Source organism: Buteo buteo, chromosome 23 (genome assembly GCF_964188355.1).
Source record: "Buteo buteo chromosome 23, bButBut1.hap1.1, whole genome shotgun sequence".
Classification (NCBI taxonomy): Eukaryota; Metazoa; Chordata; class Aves; order Accipitriformes; family Accipitridae; genus Buteo; species Buteo buteo.
Window position 1 is genome coordinate 14591553 of NC_134193.1, and position 16893 is coordinate 14608445.

Consider the following 16893-nt stretch of genomic DNA (forward strand, 5'->3'; position numbering starts at 1 on the left):
TGACTGATGAGCCCAGCCGTCCCTTTCCTGTTTTCCCAAGTCTCCAGGAGGCAAATGGCCCAAAAGGACTGACACCAGAAAAGCGAGGAAAAAAAGCACAACACATTAAGACAAAACAAAATAAACCCATAAGAAACCAAGAATCCCCTTGTGGGAGTCTGCAAAGTGCTAAATCAAACAAAGGGAGGGGAAGAGGGTTTACTTCAGTGGTCTGAAAGTCTCAAGATCACAGATTATTTCCTCTCCCTCTGGTGCCACAGGAAAGCTCTGGATTCGGGGCTAGGGGATTTCGCAGTTCCTGCAGGAATGTAAATTCCCGATAATGATATGTCAGGGGCAGCGCTGTCAGTCAGCGAGGCATAAACATGGGGATTATTTGATTATGAAAGCTGAGTGATGTTTCAGCCCGGGCTGTGAGCTCCCAGCCGGGGGGGAGCGCTGGGAGCCTGATGCGGCCGCACACCCGCAGGCACCCGGGGACGGGACGCCGGGGAAGGGCTGGCCAGAGTCACCCCAGCACCAGAGCAGAGGGCAGAGACGGTGGCAGGAGGCAAGAGGGCATCCTGGCATCCCCAGCCGGCTACGGACCTCTCCCTCCAGACTGGGAAGACTGGATGAAAGCCGTAGGAAAGCTCTGCTCCTTCAGGGCTGCACAGGGAAAACTTCCCCGCTCCTCCCCGGGGGTGACGGGCTCAGGGTTGGCTTTCCAGGGGAAGGGGAGAGCAAAGGGAGTTGGCCCTTCTTGGACAACACTACATGGTATCCATGCATCAGTGTAATCTATAAAGACAAGCCTGACTAGGCAATTTGAGCCTCATTAGCTATACACACACACATATATAATAATGATGTCATGGGCTGAGCTGTGCCCAGCTCTGACCGAATACCTCTACTCATGCGACTCTCCACAGCAGCCACCTGACCTTCTACAGCATCCAGTGCTCCCACTGCGTGTCAAGACCTGACACACTGCCCAGAACAGGTCCTTCACTGCTGGATGCCTGCCGCTTAAGAAGGTATGAAATTCTGTGACGGCATTAGGTGCTTTCAGTAAAGACTGATTGATTAAAGCTAAGCTCAGTAGCAAATCAAAGTCTGCAGCGACTGTCACTACAGTTAACAGACCTTAGGAAATCACAGTCACTGGTGCTGGAAGGGGCCAAAAGGCATCATCTGTGCTATTTCCTTGCTGGGATCAACCTGCCTTGATGAATATCTGTCTAACCTGTTCTTAGAGCCAAGAGATGGCAATCCTTCCAGTGCTCACCCACCCTAATGCTGAGAAATTTTTTCTTAACATCTGCACTGATTCTCCCTTTTTTATCAGGGAAGGCTGAGCAAGCACAGGGCCCACGGTCAGTTCATAGGATGGACTTTTATGTGAGTTAACAGTGCTCGGGAAGAGAGCATTTAGCCAGAATACCGTCCTCCTCAAAAAGGATAACTGTCATCTCTCTAAGGCCATAGCTCCATGGTCATCCTTATTTATTGCAAATCATCGCTGCTGCCAAAAGGGGGTATTGGCCCTTCCCCAGCCCATTTGCTTGTGCTTGTGCAGGTATCTGTGGACCTGAACTCTGTGCCAACATGGGGAAGTTGTCCATCTGAAGGCCAACCAAGCAGCCCATGGATTTTCCCCTAGACTGGCTCCCACTCCAGCTTGACACAAGACTTTCCCAGCCACAGCAAGAGGGGAGTGATAATGAGTGGCCATGACCAGCCCTTGAGACAAACCCCAGTGGTGGGTAACCACAAGTGGACTCCCCAGCATACACCTATGCATGCTTGCTGGCCAAGCTCTTCTCTTCCTCTCCTCCCTTCTCACCACTTCACCTTTCTCCTACCCTCCGTAGCTTTCTTCACCTACCTCTTACTTCTCTCCTACAAAACCTGCCTTTGCCCCCATTTCACTTGGCCTTCTCTACCTTCCCATTTTCATTACTTGCTCCACTTGCTTCCATGATCTTCTTGATTTTGCTAAAAATCACCATGTTGCCCTTGCTTCCCAAGACATACTCAGGTCTCTTATCCAGGCAAACACTCCTGCGTGTGAGGAGCAGCTCAAGGTTGGCAAGAAGTCCAGCGGCCAAACCATTGAGACCTGCTGAAGTCTCATGTGCCGGACACTGTGCTCCTCGAGGAGCTGGTCTCCATACACCTGCTGCATCTGCAGTTGTGCTCGGTGCAGTCGGTCCCGGGAAAGAACCGACGTTTAAGGGTGGGATGCAGCACACACAATGGGTTGGCTCTATGAGGATGCTGAAAACACGCTGCACCGCAGTCAAGGAGGAGACAGGGTGATGGGGACGGAGGGAATCAGGCCCCTCGCTTTCAGTGTCCAGTGCCAAAGCCCCAGTTTTGATGGGTTTCACCGCTTTGAGTCATTTATTTTAGTGGGGTAATGAAGTCATGTGTAAATGTTAGATTTAGCTTTCGGCTGTCAGCTGTTCCCTCTTAAAAAAAATAAGGAGAAAGAGAGACAGAGCGGGCGAGGGGAGGGGTGAGAAAGAGAGAGAGGCTTTCTGGTGAAGGCTGGGTAATAAATTACAGGAGCAGTTCTTGGGCTGCCAATTTAACACCATAAATCAAGCCCTGGGTATTACCCAAGTGCTCCCTGCGGAGGGCTGTCGGGTCAGAACGACCACCTTTTCAAATACTGGAAATGAAATCTTCCTAAATGCTGACCAACCTCATCCCTGCCAGAAACTTAATTTATTGCCTTATTAAAGGGCAGGAATCGGGAGAGGACGGCAGGGGAGTAAGCGAGGGGGGAGTCACTCTCATGGCTGCCTGTGGCCAGACCCTGAGCTCTCAGCCCCCAAGGGGATGAAGTAGCCCCCTTCACCCTCACCCCATAGCCCAGACAGGGGGTGTCCCCACATTGGCATGAGCCAGCAGTGTCCTCCCACCTGCCACGTGCCTGCCGCAGGGGCCGTTGTTTTAAGCAGGCGCCAGCTCGGGTCTGATTTGGTCTCCACGTATGTGATGGATTTAGGAGGTCACAGCCGCAGTCATAAATGATGAAGAAGGGGATTTAAAAATAGTGATGGCTTTACATGGCTGCTTCCCTCTACAGTACCTCATGGCATGGTGGGGCAGAGGAAAGGGGAGGGGGACGGGTGACTGCTGCCAGGGCACTTTCCAAGGGCTTGTGCATGAACCAGTGCCCCCCTGCAAGGCAGTGCAGTGCAGTGATTGCACAGGGGACAGGGCACTGAGGTCCCTGGTTGCCAGCCCCAGCTCTGCAAGGATGTGCCCAAGAGCACAAGACACGTTACCTCCTGCTCTGCCCAGCCCCGGGGGTGCTCCCGCGGGGACATTTCTCCCCCAGCTGCACAGGGGACAGCAATCACTCACTTTGATGGCTGGTGTGGGATGAAAATGTATCCAGAGCCAGCAAAACCCTGCCCTATCATCTCACCTAAGAGGAAAGTACTAAAAGAGAATGAACCAGCATGAAGAATCAAAGAATGATACCTGGGCTGGAGGGAAGGATGAGATTCCCGGGACTGCTGCGAGGAGAGGGTGGCTGCCTGGCTGCTGTGTTCCCATATGGGGTGATTTTGTCATAAATTCAGATTTTTCCACTCTACTGACAACTGACCTGGGTCTGTCAGACCCTCATGTGGGAGGACTCTGAGTCCGGGACTCGATGGCCTTTTATCACAGCCTCCCATCAGTACATTGCATTCCCCCTCGGTACCAGAAGGCAGCTGCTCTGGACATGCACTTCGTCTCCTGCGGCTGTCCCGGCTGCCTGCCTGGGGGACTTGCTCGAGCAAAGGAGAGGCTGTGAGCCCTGGGCTGATGCCACATCCTGACCCCATTGTTGCTGCTAGCCACAAGCAGGGGCATGGAGGAAAGATTTTAACTTTATTATTTGTCCTGTCTCCTCCTAAAGCCAGGCCCTGTTTGCAGTGGTCATAGGAACTGTCCTGAAAACACAGTAAGAGAAAATAATAGAGAAATCTCCCCATTGCTGAGTCAGGAAGCACTCTGGCTGCACAGATCCAAAGGTCTGAATGCACAGTAGCATTAAACCTTCACTGGTTTCGACAGATTCTTCGGTTTTGTTGGAACAAATTAACTCTGTGAGATTTGCTTGGTGTCTGTAAGAGGAATGGGGGGAACAGGAAAGAAGTGGTAGTTGCTAAAGGAGACTAGCAGGATGAGGCCAGCCAGGTGCCAAGATGCTGCTGACCACAGAAAGTCCTGGTTTAGGGCCACCTATGAGCTAAGTTTTTAATGTCTCCTTAATGTAAACGGTCTGGTTGGGACATCTGGCTGTCAGTGTGTCTTCTCGCAAGCAGCTGTTTGCAGTAACCTGTGGCTTTCATGGAAACTGGGCTCACGAGGACTCCAGTGTGATGTATTTATTACACAGAGGCAATCAACTTCCCTCTTGTCGCTCAGTTTTATGAGCGAACATTTACTGTGAAGCTGAGGCTCATCTGATAAACATTTCAAGGTACGAAAATGAATGTCCCCCTGGGAAGGAGAACAGTCCGTCAATTAAAATCGTGTTACGAGATGGCCTCCCTTGGCAAATCCTCACTCGTTTCCCGCTACGTCAGTGCCTCCGTTTCTGTCCAAGCTCCCTGAGAAGCCAGGCTGGATGGCAAAGCTTCGCTTTTGACAAGAGCCTGGCACCGCTGCCGTGGTGTTTATAGATGCTTCCCCTTGGCTGCAAGTCACATATTTCTCAAGTACAGAACAGGGGCATACAAGCACTGCTAGGAGCTCACCTGGCTCTGTGAGGAAGACAGACAGCAGCTGAATCGACCACTGACTCCAGATGTAGCTTGGTATAGAGTCAGGCAATACAAGCAATTTAAATGTCACCTTGAAAATCCCATGGCTTGATGCAGGTATCAGGTTAGATAGCATCCTTCAATAAGTGTGTTGGATCTCAAGTAACAGACAAAATACTTCTTACACAAGAAGACACTGATGGTTCCCAGGGATTTAGAGACAGAGGAACAACTGAAAAGGACAAACAAGTCTGCAGTGTCATCAAAGAAGGAGGAAGGCAGTGGGAAGGATGAGAATGGCTCTGTGCCAGAGACTAATGAACTACCAAAGAAACTATGACCAAGGTCATTTCTGGAGAAGGGCAAGCCCCAGACCAGCTTGTATTCATGTCCAGGAGGGGTGTAAACTACTGTGAGGAGCTGTCATCCTGGTATTATGGACAGATCCTCAGCCGTGTCCAACAAGCAGATAGGAGCAAGAGGGAGAGAAGGAAAATCTTTTCCAGTTCTTCATGGACTGACTGCAGGGCCCCATTCCTCCGTCTTCCTCTGCTCCAGCTTCTCAGAGAACAACATGTTAGATGAGGATGCTGGATGAACGATGTCTCTAAAAACTTCAAAGCAGGTCTTGAATCCTGTAAGAGACCTCAAGATGTCCAGAGGGATATGGCTACTTCTGATCATTTCTTGCTGAGTGTTTCCCAAGGGGCTGGGTGGCAGTCTGGCCTTTGCTGGGACACTGCCAGGACACTGCCAGCCCCTGGACACAATGGAGTTCACGTACCTGTGATCTCTTAAGAGTCTTACCACCACTTTTATTGTACACTGGGGGTTTGCAGATGCAGTCCCTCTGGAAAGGTTGCTCTTTATACTCCTGGAAACAATCCTCTCCCAGCCCTCCTCAGAGCATGAAATGTATAGTAAAGAGAAAATATTTCTAGCATAAAGCTGTATACAGGTAACAGACGAGGTGCCGTGCGCTTGCTGGCATCCTTGCTTGGTGTCAGGGGCACCACAGGGCTGAAATTTAGGAGGACCTTTCTAGTGCCTGCATCAGCAAGCTGAATTATTCTTTTGGGTGAGAGGGAAGGTAGAAAAGGGAATTTGGGAAATATTTACAGTTTGTATGGCAACCATATACCACTGTGAGGATAAATGTATGTCAAGTGAGATGATAGATAGAGAAATAAATAGAAGGAAATGTCCATGAAATGTACCATTTAGAAGAGTCAAGTTTACCACACGTAGATTGCTCAACCATTGACCCCTCTGATGGTATCAGATAGTCAATCTCCAGACAAAAGTACTAATCTGTTTGCCAGCACCTCAGCTCTGCCCTTCCAGGGGCTCAAAACTGTTTTTGCTTACAAATAATCCTCCTGCAGCAGGGTGCCTGCACTGCCACACACGTCCCCAACCACACGAGGTAATAGCAGGTGCCCAAAGCCAGACCTGGGTCAAGCAGTCCTCTCCTTGACTGTCCACAGGGAATATTCTCTAGGTGTGGAGGAAGCTAGTCTGAATGCAGGATGTCAGAACGGATCTGTCCTGGGTGCAGAATCCATCCCACTATGGGGGGCCGGTTCTGGAGGTCACATCATGTTCCTTTACACCAGTGGGCTCCACCAAAAAGTGGCCAGGAGGGATTCTGCTTCTCCTCATTATAATCCGGCTATTTGACATCCACAAATCCTACAATATAGGGATGGACTTGCCCTGTATTCCTCAAACACCTCCAAGGTATATAGCTGCCTCTGTACCACAGCTCTTGATACCTAATGCTTGTCACTGTACACACCACTCAACACATACGTACCTGCTGCATTTTTGCTTCATTCCCCCAGTCACCCTTTCTAGCCGCCCACCCTGCAATTAATCAGGGCATCTTTGAACCCTAGGCAAGCCATGGTCTCATCTACCATGGCTCTACAACTGAAGAGGATCTGAGTCGGTCCCGGTTTACACTCTGTCCCAGGCCTAATTTACACTCTTTGCCCCCCACCCTTCCCCAGCTTTTCCAACCCAGCCAGCTCATCTGCAGTATCACCCGCTTGGTTCAGGCTGGTTGCTAGATGTTCCACAAACATTCATCCAAAGACCACCCAGCTGCTAGATGTCCCATAAGCATTCATCCAAGGACCGAGCGGGACCTGGTGGTCCTAGGGGATGGCAGGAGAGCTTGGTGAACACCAAAAGGCGACTTCTCTCAGCTACGAGGAGAAGACAATGAGGGTCACATCCACAGTGGCCAAGCAGAGGGGTGCTCCAGGTGGCGGGGCAGGGGAGGATGCAGTGAAGGGACAGGTACCTGGGCCCTAGCTCGTCCTCACTGCGCCAGACGAAGTCTCCAAACTTCTCGTAGTGGGAGTTGTAGTGGTGCTGGACTCGGAAGAGCATGGAAGCAGAGACCTCCATCAGCGTGTTATAGGCTGTCTGCTGCTCCTTCCCACTGGTGTAGCCGTTGTAGAGGTTGTAGATTTTGTCAGCTATCTCTGGAAAGGATCGGGGGACAGGATTAATGAACAGCCAGGAGGTGCTAACACAGGAGAAGGAAGAGTGAAGCCCTTGGCAGGAGAGGCTGGCATCTGGGATGGCTGCTAGTCCCTTGGGGCTGGCTGCAGCAGGGTTTAGTGACCTGGGGAGCATTTAGCAATTCCTTAGGCTAGTCCTGCAGCGAGTGCCCTGTGTGAGCAGAGCAGCCCCAAAGACTCCAGGAATATTCCATGAAGGAATGGAAGAAGGAGAGGAGGAGGGCTGCCAGCACAGGCAGCCGCAGCCTTATCCTCCCAGGTAAGGCAGGCAAGCTCTTCCCTAATTCACCAAACCAAAAGCAATTGCACAGCTATGAAGATAAAGGGCAGGAAGAATACAACACTGTTGATAACAAGATGGTACTTCAGCCAGAAATACAGCACATCATCATTGTGGGTATCTACTAGAGCAGCTCAGATGTATTAAACAAGAGGGTGCACTCCCTGCTGTAGAAAAGGATCTCTTTTTGGAAACGAAAAATGCTCCACAACAAAACTCCATTTCCTGCCTTTTCTTTAGTCTCCCGTTTTCTCATTTTTCCTGGGAATGCTTATCAATAACATGGAACAAAGCATTAATCAAAACTTTCTTTTGTGTGCTTTTCAAAATAGAAAGCAAGCAAGAAAGAAAACAGGTAATCCGCCTTTCACTTAGAGCAATCTTTTTAAATTTGAAAGCAGCCAAGCACTCTGGGCATAAGAACAAATGGGATTGCTTTCAACACTGGAAAATGCAAACGTGCAAAAGCAGCTGGGCTTTTGTCGGTGTTTCTGTTCCAGAACCGAACCAGCTGCCACCAGCATCCCTTTAAACACCCAGAGCCAACAGTGTCCCGCACTGCTCACTGCCCCAGCCCAGCCCCTCTCACTTTTGCAAGAAGAGATCGCTATTTTTCCAGGAGATATGTGTCAAACACACATTATCAGCTCCCGCGGCCGTGTGTGGGGAAGGATGCCGTGGCGCTGCCTGGCACAGGACCACAGGAGCCACCAGCTGCCCAGCTGAGGGGACTTTGCTACTGGACACTCTTGCAGTTTGTCACCCCTCCCAGATTAATGTCCCCGTGCCCGTGGGTGAATTTACAGGAGTCTTCACACTGGGAGAGGAGGGACTAGAGGGGCTTGCAGGAGTTCAATGAATAGAGGAAAAGCAAAATTAGCAGGAAATGTCTCCTGTCGTGGAAAATGAGGTGCCTGAACACTGACCTTCTGCCTTGCTGTCATCTACCAGCGGGCAGGCTGTCCTCAGGGTGACCGTGCTCAGCTCCGAGTGTCTCCCTCGTGTATCCACCGCGTAGAGGGTAAATCTGGAAGGCAGGAAGGAAAAGGAAAATCATGTCTTTATCCCTCAGTCCCACACCACCAGGTTGTTATGGGAACCGGCCTTCACAAAAGAAAGGAAAAATGTGGTCCAGGCTCCTCTCCGTCAGTTCTGGCATCTCATGGAGGCGTGAGACGATCTCGGGCTTAGAACAGGAAAGCAAAGGAGCCAGGGCCAGGGGGACAGGCCACCGCGTCCCCACGCAGCATCCAGGGAGCTGCGTCTCGTCTTCCCCCACCGTCCCTGGGAGCCCTGCAGGGCTGCACCCTGCAGCCACCTGACTGCGAAAGGATGCAAACATCTCTGGGGTTGCTTTGCCATGCGCTGATGCAAATACTGTAATGCTGTGGCGTTTGCAAGCCGGGCTCCTCTCCGGCCCTCCTGAGAGCACAGCAGTAATTCCTGCCGTAAGCGGGCTCTGTGCTGACAAGTGACAGCTCGTACACATCCTGTGAATGGCCCTTGAGGTTGTTTTCTCCCTCATTTCCTCACCAGGGTGGGGTTAGTAAAAGGGTGGGAATGGTAATTTCACACTTGAAGCTAATGGAGAGCATCTGACAGTAAAATATGACTTTTGTGCCGGATGAAGCATTGAATAAACAGGCTGTGGCTGCATGGGACATCCCGGGATACTGAGCTCAGAGTCCTGGTCAGAGTATCAAAGCTCCAAAATGAGAATGCTTCTTCGCAGCAGGGGCAACAATCTTCCGTCCACTCTCCCAAAAGGCATCGGTTCATATTTATTCACTCTGAGCCAGGCACGGAAACTCGAGCTGGCTTTGACAAAGTGCAGGAGCTGGCTTGAACCCCTTGGAGGTCTGAGATGCCTGGTGGTGGGGTACCCAGCTCCTGAGAAATAACACAGCCTCACTCCTTATCCTAAGGTAAAACTGAGCAGCTCTTGCAAGTGAGTGCAAAGAGTACCATAAAAGCAGCTGAAGCTTAAATGGGATTGAGACTCTGAGGTATGTTTACTTAGGGAATGGTCCTAACTCCTTAGCATCCTTAACAGGGACAGAAGCAATGCCTCCCTTTTCCTCACCCCACACACGAGCACCACCAGCCACCCCCCTCTCCTCCCCGCTGGCCCTGTGCACCCCACATACAGCTGATAAGAGCTGACATTTGCACGGTAGCAATTCCCAGCACAGGACATATTCTCTCCAAGCAATTAGCATTAGTTCCTTAACAATACTTGCTGTCTGAAAGGATGCCAGCAGACTGCCAAGGAACCCACTTGTGTGTAGGGACAACTCCCATTTTCACAAAGCTGGGGCATGCAGGAGACGCACGCGCTGAGCTCACCCAAGGAGATGCTATTTAATTCTTTGGCATGACATCATTTTCCTTAATTTACAAGGAACGTTGCTCAGAGTGGGAGCATCTCAGGAAGGACGTCCGCACTGTGCAACTTCACAAGTACCACACACAGGCTGTTCTCCCGCTATAATTAAGGGACAACAACAGAGCAATAGGGTAATATCGAACTCAGGGCAGGAGTCTAACTTCAGGGCTTTGCATCCCATCCCTCCTCCTCCCTTCAGTAGACGAGGGGTTCTAGGTGAGTAAGGAGTCTCCTGCTGTTAGCAGATAAGCTATATGTCTTTGCAGCTTGGCATCATGAGTTCCCCTCTTTCCAGGTCCAGAAAGCAACTGCAATAGGGGCACCCAGTGTTGGGTGAGGGGACCTCAGCCCCAGTGAGACGAGGAACTCTGCAGCGGGAGAGCTGGGCAGAGACCCCAGGAGTCCTGCTGCCCAGCCAGGTGATCAGCACCGGGCAACGCTCTTCTTGCTCATCAGCATAAGCACAACAAGCAGTAAGAGGGCTTAACATGCACATTACTGCTGCGAGCTGATCTCCAGCCCCATCCTGGGGTCACTTGCTTAGCCACCGCGGCTATGTTGTTGTATATTCTTTTTTAAATGGGTGAGCACAGCTAATGTGTAACCTCTGCTCTGCCCATAGCCGCTCAGTCAGTAAGGCTCCATTAGCTCTGAGGCAATCAGTGCCAGAGCACTTTCCTTGAAAAACAGCAGATTTTTATCAAAACACAATTGTAATATTCGGCAATTAGTGCCCACATCACCTATTCCATCACCAGTGGGGTCAGGAGGAAGCATCTCTGCGTGGCCGGATGTTAAAGCACATCCACTCCTTTGGGTGATGTTAAAGACCTGCGTTAGCCCTTTGACTGCACTCTTCCCCTCTGCCCAGCACACACAGAAACAAAAAGTCACACAGCTGCCAAGAGCAAGAGCATCTGTACTGGTCAGGCCTGGGTTAAAAAATATGTATCAACAAACAAGCCCTTCATTTCATCATTTTTTTCAGATGATATAAGAAAAAAACCACAAAGTGTAAATGGAAAAATATCAGAATCAAAGTGATTTTGATCTGGTCAAAAATTCTCTTTTGAGAAAAAAAATAACTGCTTTACCTCACCTGAAACCAGTCCTCTTTCAAGAACCTTAGAGGAAAGTTTTTCACTTCCATTCACTCTGAATGAGATGTTTTGGCATCAGCACCAATAAATTCAGCTCTGGTGGAAGCTGGCAGCCCTGGCAGTATGCAGCCCTCCGCACCTCTCTAGCTCCTTCCAGTGAGTGAACTCAGAAGGTTTTAACATTAATCACGGTCCAAAAGATCACCCTGAAGCACAGCAGTATTAATAGCTCTGTTTTATCGATGGTAAACAGAGACATACGGGGTGAAGCATCATGCCCCGGAGAGGCTCAGTGAGATGAACAGTTTGGAAACTCAGGAGATGACGGTTTCCAATCTTGTTCTCAAACCACTTGACCACCCAGCCTCTCTGCGGCAAAACACTTTTATGGCCAGTTAATGGCACTGCGCAGAGTGCTGGGGTTTATTTTTTTCTTTTATTCCCGGAAACAGACAATTAAAAGAAGAGAGTGCAAAGATCTGCAGCTCACTGTAAACCCAGCATTAACAGGCAGATCTTGCTTGCTGCATCAAAGAGAAACCTCTAGCAGATGCAGGCGAGGAGCCACCAGCACAGACGGGACCAGTCTGGGACCCAACAGGGCATGAAGTGGGTGGCTGGCAGGAGGAGAGGGACCAGCACCGCATGGGAGGGATGGGGATGTCTGCACGGCAAATAAGGGGAAAACCGAAGTGAGCATGACTGAGGGAGGGAGCTGCGCAGAGCACGTGGTGGGCTGGAGTCCAGCTCTGCAACGCTACGTGGAGATCCTCCTGCCATACTTACATCTACATACAGCGTTTTGGGCCAAGGACCAAAGCAGGCAGCATCCCCACTGATGATGATGGAGGTGCACCTGATTATGCCAACCCTGCTAATTTAAAAAAAAAAAATGAGGCCAAAGAGTGGTGCGGAGCGTTTTGCCCGAGGCAGAGGATCTCCGAAGTCAAAGCCAGAAATGAAAAGGTCCCAGACCCACACTCAGTGCAAGAAACCACGTCAGACAACCTGGAATGCCATATGTTAGCTACAATCTGGCAGAGCCTCCTTCATAACCTGGAGGCCTTTGGTTTAGCAATAAACTTTCCCCACGACGTTTTCTCATGTTCTCCCTGTGCATCCAAAGGAGCTTGGGGCTACCTGCTACTGCCTCAGAGCTGATCCTCTTCTTCACCCATGCCTTCAGTAAGATCATAAATGAACACTTGCTTTTCTAGAAATGCTAAGACATAGTTTGCCCAAAGAGGTTCCAAAGAGCATTTCATCACTGGAAGCACATATGCTCTTGGCAGAGATCAACCCCTCCATGCCTGGAAATGCTGCCACCTCTGCAGCAAAACACAGCATATGAAGTCCTATGAAGTAATGCCGCTTAAATGTTTACTACTAAATTCAAACCTACTGGGACCCAAAGGAACTTTTAGAGAGAGATAGAAAACAATTAACATGTGGCCTCATGAAATGTCAACAACACCTTCCTTGTAGATACCCGACCCAATGTTGGCTAAAGCCTGGATTTTATCACTAGGCTCAAGATGCTTCTTGCAGGAGGAAGAGAAAGCAGAGGGGGGTGTTAAAGCTTCGGTTCCTGGAATCCAATGATTGTGGAAGATTGTCAAGTGCATTAAAAAAAAAAAAAAAAGAAAGAAAAGAAAAAAGAAATAGATGTTTCTATCCTTTCCCAACGCAGAGGAAAAAAAGAACCCAAAATACAAAATTCTGAAGGCACGGAACTGTAAGGCTGAGAATGAAACCCCAGAACATGTTATTTATTTATAGACAACAACGTCGGCTCATGTTTTTTTAACTCCCTCTCATGATGCTCATGATGTTTGAGTGCTTTGCTCATGATCCTTATTTGCGGGAAGGGAGATAAAAACTTCTGCGTCTGACCTTCCTTAGCTCGACTGCTGATTTCTTTATATCCTACAGAGATACCACAGGCATTGCTGCTCTGTCTTGTGCGCTGCTCTTCCTGAAGCCTTTGGGCTTTTGCAGCTGCTCAGTGAGATGCCGTACCACAAATGGGCTGCCTGGGCTGCAGTGAAAAGGGGCCGATAAGGAGTCCAATAAGTACTCCTGCAGCTGCCAAACACCCATGCTAGGTAACCGAGTGCCTACGAGTAGCCGGCTGCATCCAAAAGCAATGGCTGTGTGGCAAACCCGGGCTGTGCTATGGAGACCCCTGCACCACGTAAATGGGAGACAGGGCAGACACTCTGCTCCAGAGCCCAGTGTCATGCAGAAATGCGGTCTCATGCTTTCTGAAGTGGTGCAACCACAAGATGCTCTTGCCAGCAGGGCTTGACTTGAGCTTGGCTGATAAGCCTGGGCTTGGCACCTTGCTCCTGCAGCCACGAGACTCTGTTTTGCTGCTAGCTCCAGGAGCTCGGCGCAGGGCAGACCTGGCTGGTGTCACACACATGGCGCGATGGATCCTCTCTCCCCTGGCAGCGTGGGTACCACCACCCGTGACGCTGAGCACGAAAACACAAATCCTGACCTGGCTGAGGTCGCATCACCTTGGTGTTATGTGCACGTCCCGCTGTCACCCTCTGGTCGGTCACGGCTTGTCCGTGCCTCCTGCACAGCCCAGGGTCTCTGGGCTCACACGCAAACAGAGCTGCGCCGCTGAGGCTGGTCCAGCGTGTTGACACACACACACGCACACATCACACCCTGCTTTGCCAGCCCTTCTCGCTTCCTGTTCCAGCTGAAAAACAATTCGGAGGCCTCCGTTTAAAAGCCCTCAATGGACCAGCTCTTGGCAATCCCTGCCTCCTCCCCATCCTCAGTGATCTCAACATGGGGCCTGGGCACGAGGGACCCGGGGTCAGCAAGGCTCGGGCTGTGCCCGGACTCAGGCACGTGCAGAGCGGAGCAGCCAGGAAAGCTGCCACAAACACACACAGGTGTGAACACACTCCTCTCGCCCAGCACTGTGCACACCCCTGTGCTCGGGGGACCCACGAGCAAACGCTGTCCTCTCCCAGTCTTTTAGTACCTTCAGCTCCCAGGGACCAAGGTGAGGGGCTCACTGGAGGCAGCCCGGAGCCGGGAGGCTGAGAGGGTGTGCGTGCTTCTTTGTCCCGATACTCACAGCAGAGCATCAGTCTGGTGAGCAGCAACAGACCTTCATCTCAGCATCTCCTGGCTGCTAAAAACATCAATAAATTTACACAAATGCTTTTCTTGAAAGACTGTTCTTGCAAGGTGGGGGAGCCCGGGGTGCTGCGGGGTGGAGCAAAGCTGTGGGTGTGTTACCCCCAGCCGCATACCACGGGGTCACTGGGCACCCACCCACCCCTGTCCCCCCACCGTGGGCTCGTACATCTCCTGTCAAGCCTCCCAGACACTTTCATTGACGGCCATGGAGCAGGAGTGGGGCTTGCCTGCCAGCAGCAGTCTGGGCAAGCATGGAAAGGGGTGTGTGTGTTTAGTGCAAGCATTCCCAATTCAGAAACAGTTACAATTTAAAAAGAAATCAAATCAAATAAAAAGCAGCCGGTCCACACAAGCCACAGAAATGCAGCTTAGCTTATCGGCGACTCTGTGATTTGAAATAATTAAGAAAGGTAAATGAGAACAACCCCCCTGGTCTCTGGAGCAAATACCAAGCAGACAATGAGCAGGGAGTGGTTTGTGGAAGGAGAGGATTTCTTGATCTATTTGTTGAGCCCTGACTTCGGGCTGATTGCTCACGCTGTGCCCATGTCCAGGGTGCCAGCCAGCGAGGTGGGCTGGTACCCTGGCACGGGACTGACCATGCTGCATCCTGACCAGAGACCCTGCCAGAGGCTTGGGATTTGGGCAAAGCTTTACAGAGCAGTGGATGTCCTCATGCTGTCTCCCCAGGACTGGCACCGTCACAACTATTATAGCAATCAGATGCTCCTGTTAGGGCATATGAAGCCTGGCAGGAATGCGGAGCAGGGCTGGGGACAAGGGGTTGTGCTGTGACCTCAGGCTGTGCCAGCGCAGAGGGGGAAGCTTGTTGTGGAAGAGGAGTTTCTGAGCAGCTCAGTGCCTGCTGCATGCTGGAGAGAGGCATCGAGGGACGCGACAGCAACCTGCTACCACCACCCAGCAAATTGCTGCTTATGTATCATACCTCTTCTGCAAAAGGACCGATGTCTTCTGTTTTGCATTGCCATTGGTTTTGGCTCTGCCTTTCCGCAGAGCCTAGACTGCAATAAGGAAACAGTGGATAGTGCCATCTTGAAAAAAAACCATCTTCTTTTAAAAAGCTCTCTTCACAGTTCTACCACCCAAGAAAAGTACGTTTTGTAACTGGGCTTCTTTTAACCATCTGTGACAACTGACCTTGCTCCCATCAGCGCGACGGAGGAACAGGTTAGCAGTAACGTTGGTGCCACATCAGAGTATTGAAGCTTTGCTGTTACATGAATACATGAGGCTGTCAGTGAACAGTTCTCACAATTCACAACTTTTTTTCCAGGACAGCAAATGCTGTAAGACTAATTGTTATCCTTCAACAGATGCCTCGCAACAATACCAGACCACAGTTGTCAGATGGAGGTAAATAAATGTACCTGCCACAACATGCCTCAGGTGTCTGATGCCTTTTAGAAGTGTATAAAACAGTGCTCATCAAATACTCCCGGCAGGAGGAAGAGCACAGGCTGCTCTGCAGAGTATGAGGCTGCTTGTTCAAGGAGACCTCTGGAAAAGGGCAGAGGAGACCTGATTTCTGAGACAGTGAGGGCAGGTGGAGCAACTGTGGGGCTAGGGACAGGCTTGCACAGCCATGGGTCCATCTCTGCTCTGTGGCAGCCTTGGGAAAGTCACCGAGGGTTATCCACACTGCAATGTTGCAGCTGATGCCCTGTCCACGCTCAAAACCACTGACTTGAGAATGTGGTATTCTCACTGGAGCTGCCAGGGAGGAGGGCAGGGCCAGTTAATGCTGCTGCATTACAGGGTTGCGGTGTGGGACAGCGTCATTTTGGTGTCACGACATCACCAACACTGTGCTCCTTGAGGCATTCTGCAGCACCCGCTGCACATACTGCAAACCCCACAGCTGCCATGCACCTCTGCACGACAAGAGACACAGAAGCTAAAGCAGTATCAGATGCCTTCTTACCCGGCACCTGGATTTGTCTGAGGCAGTTGCTGCTGTCCCCTGGAAGCTGGGTGGCACTGGGGAGATGACAAGAGGGAGGAGAGGCTCATAGGAGACCGCTGAGCATGTCTACACGCAAGTTTGATCCTCAGGTAGCATAAACGAGGTAGCTCGGCTAGTTGTATCAGCTCGAGAGCTGAGGAATGGGAAAATGCCACTCCGTGACTTTTGGCACTGAAATGCTGTCTCCGCGCAGCACTGGATCAGCATACCATGCTGCTCCAGGTCTCCTAGGGTCGCCCTCCCTCTCTGAGCTACGAGGCCATGGAAAGCCAAAACCTGCAGCAGGCAAGGTGTGAGTGCTGGTCCCCCTGACTCCCCTCTGCATGCCTGGCAGACGCTGCATGCCTGAGCCAAGCTACAATGCAGAGTCGTTCAGCTCTTGCTCCTTACGGCACTTCATCAATCTTTGTTTCAGATCCCTGTCAAACAAGATCAAAAAAAGAATGAAAGAGAAAGAAAGAAATTAATTAAAAATCACGACTATTTCTTGCTACTGCCTGGATCCACTGCCTCCCTGCTAGAGAAATCTCTGGTAGGACATTCACTTTCCCAGCCTCAGCTGCAATGTCTCAGTTTCCCGAGATTTCCCTCGAAACCCTGTCAATAAACCCCACTAGAGCAGCGATTCCCAGTACCGCCATGGCTGTGAAAGAAGGCCTTGATACACAGGCCACCTTCTGTTCCCTAGAGCCCTGC

At 50.8% G+C, this 16893-nt stretch overlaps 1 protein-coding gene across 1 annotated transcript in view; it reads right to left on the reverse strand.

Annotated features, from left to right (window-relative positions):
* Positions 1-16893, reverse strand: part of ASTN2 (astrotactin 2) — a 360290-nt gene that overhangs the window by 1297 nt on the left and 342100 nt on the right. Inside the window, exons 21-22 of the mRNA XM_075056199.1 lie at positions 8489-8589; positions 7060-7243 (exon numbers count right to left, since the gene is read on the reverse strand). Of these exons, the coding sequence (XP_074912300.1) occupies positions 7060-7243; positions 8489-8589 (285 nt within the window). The remainder of the gene's footprint in view (positions 1-7059; positions 7244-8488; positions 8590-16893) is intronic.